At 44.3% G+C, this 8,906-nt stretch overlaps 1 protein-coding gene across 1 annotated transcript in view; it reads right to left on the bottom strand.

Moving 5' to 3' along the window:
* plvapb (plasmalemma vesicle associated protein b) overlaps nt 1–8,222 on the bottom strand; it is a 21,075-nt gene extending 12,853 nt beyond the window's left edge. The window contains exons 1-3 of the mRNA XM_048614142.1: nt 7,840–8,222; nt 3,470–3,512; nt 1,022–1,695 (exon numbers count right to left, since the gene is read on the bottom strand). Coding sequence (XP_048470099.1) covers nt 1,022–1,695; nt 3,470–3,512; nt 7,840–8,199 — 1,077 coding nt within the window. The 5' untranslated portion in view covers nt 8,200–8,222. The remainder of the gene's footprint in view (nt 1–1,021; nt 1,696–3,469; nt 3,513–7,839) is intronic.
* Nucleotides 8,223–8,906: the final 684 nt, after the last annotated feature.

Raw genomic sequence — 8,906 nt, 5'->3', positions numbered from 1 at the left:
CAGCTCTACACCTTGTTATCTCAGATTCTCCAGCATCTGCAGTTCCTACAATCTCTGATATAATTCGCCCCCACATGTAGCCTGCCCTGTACAAGCGTCTCCAACTTCTATCCCTGGTTACTCTGCAAATTATCATCTGCCTAATTGCCCTTTTGAAACTTCCCAATTTCACAACCTCACAGCCTTCCAGATTTTAACAACACCCTGTCTGAACAAATCTCTTCTCATTTTCCTCTGGGTCTCTCTGCCAATTAGTTGAAACCTTTGATTGTGGGTTATGACCCTGGAAGTTCCTGTACTCTGACTAGGTTCTCACCCATTCACCCATCCTGAAATAAATGAGTCACCCACACACACTCACACACACACACACACACACACACACACACACACACACACGTACACACTCAGTCACACACACATACAACACACACATACACACTCACTTACACACACACAAAACACACACGTACACACTCACTCACACACACAGGCACACACACACGTACACACTCACTCACACACACAGGCACACACACACGTACACACTCACTCACACACATACTCATACACACACACACACTCACTGACACACATGCACATACACACACACATACACACTCACACAGACACACACACACACACACTCACTCACACACAAACACACACACTTACTCATGCACACACACTCACACATACACATACACACTCACTCACACACACAGATACACACACAGTCACTCACTCACACACACATACACACTCACTCACACACACACATACACACACTCACTCACACACACACATACATGCACACACTCACTCACACACATTCACACACACACACACACTCACAAACACACACACTCACACTCACTCACTCTCACACACACACATACACACACACTCACACACACACATTCACACACATACACACACACACATACACACATATACACGCACACATGCACACACACACACCCTCCCCCACCCCGCCCCATTCCCGGCCTCGCAAACTTACAAATTCATTTTGGCAGGGCATTGGTTTGGTGCTGCTGGATCCAGGGTTGAGGAGGAAATTGGTGTTGAAGACTGCCAGCTGAGTTTTCAGCCGATTCCGTTCCTCCAGGAGCTTAACCTTCTCTGCGAGGTATTTCTCCTTCTCGCCCTGCATCTGAGACTCTTTTGTCTTGAATTGGTGGAGCTGGGCTGCTGCTTCTTGCTGACATTCCTCGTTCTTCTTTTCCAAGTTGCTTATCCTTGAGGATTGTTCATTGTTACTCTGCCAGATGTGTTTGAAGTTTGCGACAAAGTTGTCGATCCTCTGTTGGAGCTGCCTCTGGAAGTTGGAAGTCAGTGGTGTGCAGTTTGCTCTCATTTGCTCCAATTTGTTGGGGTCATAATGCCCTCCTATCTTCTCCACAACCTTCCTGAATCCTTCTGCATAAACCATGGTGGTTTCCTCCATCATCGTCTTAAAGTCCTTGCTCATGGCTGTGCAGTTCCCTTTCTGATCTGTCAGCTGTCTGAGTAGTTCCAAATTCTGACTTTTCAGTTTTGTCACTTCCAAGTTGTGTTTCGCCTGTTGGAGCTCAATATCAGCTTTCATCCTTACCATCTGCCTTTGAATGATTGAATAGTTTCTTTTCAGCACATCGTATGGCCATATTCCAAATTGTCTTTGCAGGAACGTGTCTGAAGTTGTAAAAGATGTGAAAACGGTTAATATTTTCTACTTTGTACAAAACAATCTCAAATGCAATTGCTTCGGTTATTATTGCCTGCATGAGACCTTCTCCTATACAAATGCACATTAGGTGCAAAGCAGCTGGCTATGTTATTGATTGCAATGCATGGTGAGAATGGGATTGAATTTGCCACATGCAGATGGGGAGGACAAAAAAAATCACAGATTCACAAAATTGTCGCAGTGCAGAAACAAGCCATTTGAGCGATCATGTCTGTGCCTAGTCTTCTAATCAGCACCTCACATAGTGGAATTCTCCCACCTTCTCCCATTCAAACCGCACAGTTTTGTCTTTTCATGTTGCCAGGGTTGGAGGGTTTGAGCTACAGGGAGAGGCTGAATAGGCTGGGGCTATTTTCCCTGGAACGTCGGAGGCTGAGGGGTGACACTACAGATGTTCATAAATTTATGAGGGGCATTGATAGAATGAATAGCCAATGCCTTTCTCCCAGGATAGGGGAGTCCAAAACCAGCAGGCATAGGTTTAAGGTGAGAGGGGAAAGATATAAAAGGGACCTAAGGGGTAATGTTTTCACACAGAGGGTGGTGTGTGTATGAAATGAGCTGCAGGGAAAGTGGTGGAGGCTGGTACAATTACAACATTAAAAAGGCATCTGGATGGGTAAATGAATGGGAAGGGTTTAGAGGGATATGGGCCAAATGCTGGGAAATGGGACTAGATTAATTTGGATATGTGGTCGACATGGACGAGTTGGACTGAAGGGTCTGTTTCTGTGCTGCACAGCTCTATGACTCTACGGTAGCTATTTTTCCTGGAGCGTCATTCTGATTCCCTTTTGAACATTTCAAGTGAACCTATCTCCACCAGACTGCCAGGCTGTGTACTGCAGACCCTAACCACTCTCTGTGGGAAAGGCGTATTCCACATGTTGCCTTTTCATCTTCTTTGAATCATTTTAAGTTTGTTACATGAAGAATGTGACAAAACTATGTCCTCAACTAGCAAAAGAACAGAATGTAGCCATTTTGTCTCTTGAGAATGTTCCTCCATTCAATTTGACCATGGTTGTCTTCTATCCTTCGAACCAGCCTTGGTTTGTAATGTTTAAACCCCTAACCCAATAAAGTCTATCAATCTCAGCTTTGAAATTCTAATTATCCTGCACCCATAAGACATAAGAGCAAAAGTAGGCCATTTGGCCCATTCAGTCCATCCCACCATTCAATGAGACCAAGACAGATCTGATAATCCTCCACTTTCTGGCATTTTCCCCATAACCTTTTACTCCCTCACTAATCAAAAATCTGTCTATCTCAGCCTTGAATATACTTAACAGCCCAACCTCAACAGCCATCTGGTGGTAAAGAATTTCACAGATTCACTACCCTCAAAGAAGGCATTCCTCCTCATCTCTGTCTCAAACTGGTGACATCCTATTGTGAGATTATGCCGTCTGGTTCTGGACTCTCCCACAAGAGGCAACAACCTCTCTACATCTACCCTGTCAAGTCCTCTAAAATTGTATACGTTTCAATAAGGTCATCTCTCATTTTTCCAAACTCCAACAAGTACAGGCCCTCCCTACTCAACCTCTCCTCATTAGACAGTCCCTCCATTTTCAGCAGGTTTTTGGTTGGGATCGGGGGTTATAGTTCCAGATTTACAGGGCCGTTTGTGCGTAGTAGTGTTTCCTGACGTAACCCTGAGCAGCCTAGCTCCTAGTCAGATGGACTGAGTGAGACATTCTTGTGCAGACTTACTGTAAGGGAGTGGACGGAGGCCTGGCTGTGGTTTGGTGGTGTTCTGTTGGTGCAAAGAAACCAGAGTTATTGTTGCTCATCACTGCACATTATTCCGAAATAAAAACTGAATGAACTGTGGATGCTGTAAATCAGAAACAAAAATAGAAGTTACTGGAAAAGCTCAGCAGACCTGGCAGCATCTGTGGAGAGAAATCAGAGTTAACATTTTGGGCTGAGTGACCCTTCTTCAATCCTCGAGGCTACGGCTGGAAGATGGCAAAGTTGGGCTTGACCTGGCCTTGGATTCAGAGGGAAATGACAGGCTGAGGAGAAGAGGGAGGGGGATCCTGGGATAGGATGACCTTGAATAGGAACAGGGGGAGCACCGAGTACAACAACAGCTTGCATTCACTTCGTGCCTTAGCTGTGGTGAAGCATACCCAGAGCCTCCCCAGGAGTGTTGTTAGACAACGTATGAGAGCTCACAATGTAAAGAGACATTAGGGCAAGTGACCAAAATCCTGGTCAAAAAAGTAGACTTTAAGGAGAAGCAGCTTGAGAGGAGGCGGAGTACGGGGCAGGGTTTGGGGAGAGGGTGGTGCTGCGCTAGAGAGGGAGAGAGAGAAGGAGAGAGAGAGAAAGAGAGAGACAGGTAGACAGAGAGAGGTTTAGGGGGGGTTGGGCTCAGGCACCTGAAAGCACATCCACTGATAATGGATCAATTAAAATTGGAGAAATACGAAAGGACGGAATTTGAGGAGTGCAGCGATCTCAGAAGGACGTAGATGTCGTGGTTGTTGGAGATAAATAAAATGAGATGGGTTTTAACTCATTGCTGGAGGAAAAGGTGCATATTTCCCAAGGTGCTGAACTCATTTCAGTGACTCACTCATGCTCTGGTTCTTATGGACAAGATCAGCCTGTGACCATCAGCAATTTGAATGAGGAGGAGAATCTAGTCGGAACCAACATCATATCTCAGCATTTTTTCTGGGATCTCCCCAGGTAGCTGCATGATCCCCAAGCTTCAAAATCCCTTTTCTCAAATTATCCTCATTCTTGCTCTCTGGACACTCCCTGAACCCTAATGCTTTGGCAAATCGAGTCATGGAGTCATAGAAATGTACAGCATGGAAACAGACCCTTCGGTCCAACTGATCCATGCTGACCAGATATCCTAACTTAATGTAGTCCTATTTGCCAGCATTTGTCCCATTTCCCTTTAAACTCTTCCCATTTATGTACCCATCCAGATGCCTTTTAAAAGTTGTAATTGTACCAGCCTCCACCACTTCCTCTGGCAGCTCATTCCATACACGCACCACCCTCTGTGTGAAAAAGTTGCCCCTTAAGTCCCTTTTAAATCTTTCCTCTCTCACGTTAAACCTATGTCCCTCTAGTTTTGGACTCTGCTACTCTGAGAAAAAGACCTTGCCTCGTCATCCTATCCATGCCCCTCATGATTTTATAAACCTCTATAAGGTCACCCCTCAGCCTCAGACACTCCAGGGAAAATAGCCCCAGCCTATTCTGTCTCTCCCTACAGCTTAAATCCTCCAAAGCTGGCAACATCCTTTTAAATCTTTTCTGAACCCTTTCAAGTTTCACAACGTCTTTTCTATAGCAGGGAGACCAGAACTGAACACAGTATTTCAAAAGTGGCCTAACCAATGTCCTGTACAGCCGCAACATGACTTTGCAACTCCTACACTCAACACATTGACCAATAAAGGCAAGCATACTAAATGCCTTCTTCACTACCCTGTCTACCTGTAACTCTATTTTCAAGGAACTATGGACCTGCACCCCAACAGACCTGCACCCTACTCCCCAGGACCCTACCATTAAGTGTAGAAAATCTGTCCTGATTTGCCCTGCCTCTTTTGATCATCTGCCCTATTAACCTTATTGTGTGTGTTTGGTGTCAAATATTGTTTCATGTAACAATAAACACCTTGGGATGTCATGCTATGTTAAAGGTGCTGTTTAAATAGAAGCTGTTCATGTTGCTGGTGCATTTCACAGTATAACTGTTAAATGAATTAATATTTACTTAGTGACTTTCATGGCTCTCAAATGCAACAAAACACTTTACAACAAACAAGCTACATTTTCTTGGAAGCATAGAGTCTATAGAATAATCTGTGGAGCAGTTAAGGACTCTGGGTCTGAACTTAGTGGAGTTTAGAAGGATGAGGGGGATTGCATTGAAACTAACAGAATACCGAGAAGACTGGATAGAGTGGATGTGGAGAAGATGTATCCATTACTAGGAGAGACTAGGACCTGAGGGCACAGCCTCAGAGTGAAGGGATGACCCTTTAGAACTAAAATGAGAAGGAATTTCTTCAGCCAGAGGGTGGTTAGCCTGTGGTACGCATTGCCACAGAGGGCTATAAAGGCCAAATCATTGAGCATATTTAAGACAGAGATAGGTTCTTGATTAGTAAATAGGTCAAAGATTACAAGGAGAAGGCAGGAGAATGGGGTTGAGAAACGTGGAGAATGGGGTTGAGAAACATAACAGCCATGATCAAATGGCGGAGCAGACTCGATGGGCTGAATGGTCTAATTCTGCTCCTACATGTTATGGTCTTATAATGCCCCTGGGACCCAAAGGAAAAATTAAAAGAAAAGTTCAGGGTTAATGCTAAAGTTAATTACTCACTTGGGCAAATGATGGGAAGAGGTGCCCCATAGAGACTGGTGCTGAGTCACATATCTTCATTATCGTCATTTGTGCAACTTCAGACATGCAATTTCAAGATTTGAAGATCACATAAAATTGTTAATAATGAGGAGGAATGGCAGTTAAATAGCAAGTAAATTGCAGCGTAGGGGGTGTGAGCGTGAGGTGGTTCATTTTGTGAGGCAGAATGAAGAGAACACATTCTCTTTGGAAAGTAAGAATTTAAATATTGTCAAGGAATGAGATCAGGAAGCACAGATCACTAAAAGGACCAGCGCAAGTCAATGGGACTGTAAAACAACACAGTGATTGCATTAATTCCCAGGGAGTGAGAGAATCGAAAAACAGCAAGATCATGGGGATATATTGAACTTCTTTAGTGTCTTGGTTCAACAGTATTTGGAGTACTGTGAACAGTTTTCCCTGTCGGCAACCTGGCAAAGGTGCATAAAAGATTTATAAGGATGACACCGAGACCGAGATGTTCCAAGAAAGACCAAAAATATCAGGCTCTTTTCTCCAGCAAAGAAAGGCTAAAGGGCAGCCTGATGAAAGTCTTTAAGATGATAAAAGTGATAGGCACAAACTGGGAGTTGTAAATATAAGATGGTCACCAGTAAGTTCAAGAAGAATACATGGGAAGTGTTTTTACTCATAGAATATTGAGAATGTGAAACTTGCTCCCACAGGAAGTGGCTGGGATGAATGGTATTGAAACATTTAAGTGGAAAGTGGATAAACACATGAGGATAAAAGAATACAAATGTATTCTGATAAGCTTATCCATTGAATTTACAGATTAGAAAGAGTCCATTCTGCCCAACTAATCAATGCTGGTGACTTTCCTTAAATCACCTTGTCAGCATCACCCCTATTCCTTTCTCTCACCTGCACTTCTCATTTTCACTTCAATACATGGCAATACCGTTCACCATAAACCCACGCACGACAGTGAGTGTACATTCCCATCACTCTAGTTTCAGAAGTTTCTCCTAAATCCCCTGTTTGATTTGCTGATTGCCACAGCCTGTTAGTAGATAAAAACCGAAAGAACCTAGGATGCTGTAAATCAGGAACAAAAACAGAAGTTGCTGGAAAAGCTCAGCAGGTCTGGCAGCATCTATGAAGAAAAAATCAGAGTTAATGTTTCGGGTCCAGTGAACCTTCCTCAGGACAGCTGCCAGACCTGCTGAGCTTGTCCAACAACTTCTGTTTCTGCTCCTGTTGGTAGATGATATCAGTTAGGGGATAAGGCTATGCTGAGTGCATTGTACGAAACTCATCAACTGGAACAAAGAGACTGTTTCACTTCTGTCCAACATTGGCCAATGTTGTAAAGAAGTAAATGCAGCGGCTCATTTGTGCACAGCAAGCTCCCATGGGCTACAATGTGTTACACAGATAGATAAACTATTTTAGCTGAAGCGCCAGGACTCCAGGGAGAAAATCCTCAGCCTCTCTTTGATACAGTGCAGTGGCATCTCTCATGTTGGTTCCATTGTCAAGACAACGCCTACAATGTGCAGCTCCCCATCAGTAGGGGACGGGAGGTGTCAGTGGGTCTCTGAAGTGAGATCAGATCCCACAACTTTTTGAGGCCAGGGCTGAGACAATGATCCACCTACTGATTGATGCCTGAAATGCTGAGGGAGACCCATGGGGAGCATCACACATTCAAAATTATGAGAGAAAGACTTGCCTTTTGGGAACATGCCATCAAAGACACGTTGGTCCTCATCAAATCGTTTGTTACATTGAACACCGTGGACCGGCATTTCTCAATTTCTTTATGCTGTCTATTCAGTTTGGCATGCAGATCATTAATATCATCGATGAACTTGACTGATTGGTTGCGACTGCTCTCCAGGTGACTCTGTCGGCTCTTTTGATTATTCCCATAGACCATGAAGAGGACAAGCCCCAGGATGATCAGTAACTGAATGATGCTGGCAGACAGAAGAAAGTATTTAACATAATAGTCACAGCTATTAGATTTCGCTCTCTGGTAGTCCCTGCTGTCATAGCCCAGTTTCTTCATTGGGTAGCTGTTGTGGTCCATGTCTAGACTTCTCACACTGCCCAGCTTCTCGAAGAAACCTTTAAGAGCATCAGACTACAGGAAGGGTGGGACAAACTAATCACGTAAAACACTCTTTCGCACAGACGCAATTTGTCAGATGTGACCCTATCTCAAGAGAGCATGCAAATGCATCATCCGGAACAATCCATAAACACTCTTTGTCTTATCAGCTTCTCAAACTCTTTCCTGCAGAACCTTGTGTTCAATCAGGCAGGCATTTTCAACTAATCTCCAATTCACTGCTGCACAGGAAAAAAATCCCATTCACTATTTGTGACGGGTGTTTAGATTAACTCTGGGTGTGCCTCCTGCCCCTTGACACTGAGGGAAATGGAGAGAATTGTGAAGGATCTGACAAGAGTGATCAGGAATAGCAGATAATCAGAAATGAGGAGTGGAGGTTGGGGGTGAGGGCGGTTACAGTGAGGGGTTTGGGATATATCAAAATGTGACTGAGGAGTGCGGGGTATAGCAGAGTGTTACAGTGAAGGGTGTGGGGTACATCAGAGTGGTACAGTGAGGGGTGCAGGGTATAGCAGAGTGTTACAGTGAGGGGTGTGGCGTATAGCAGAGTGTAACAGTGAGGGATGTGGGGTATATCAGTGTGTTACAGTGAGGGGTCTGGAGTACATCAGAGTGTTACAGTGAGGGGTGTGGGGTACATCAGAGTGTTACAGTGAGGGGTG

This window comes from Rhincodon typus, chromosome 29, assembly GCF_021869965.1.
Source record: "Rhincodon typus isolate 14 chromosome 29, sRhiTyp1.1, whole genome shotgun sequence".
NCBI classification, from domain to species: domain Eukaryota; kingdom Metazoa; phylum Chordata; class Chondrichthyes; order Orectolobiformes; family Rhincodontidae; genus Rhincodon; species Rhincodon typus.
This window is presented reverse-complemented; position numbering and strand designations above follow the sequence as displayed.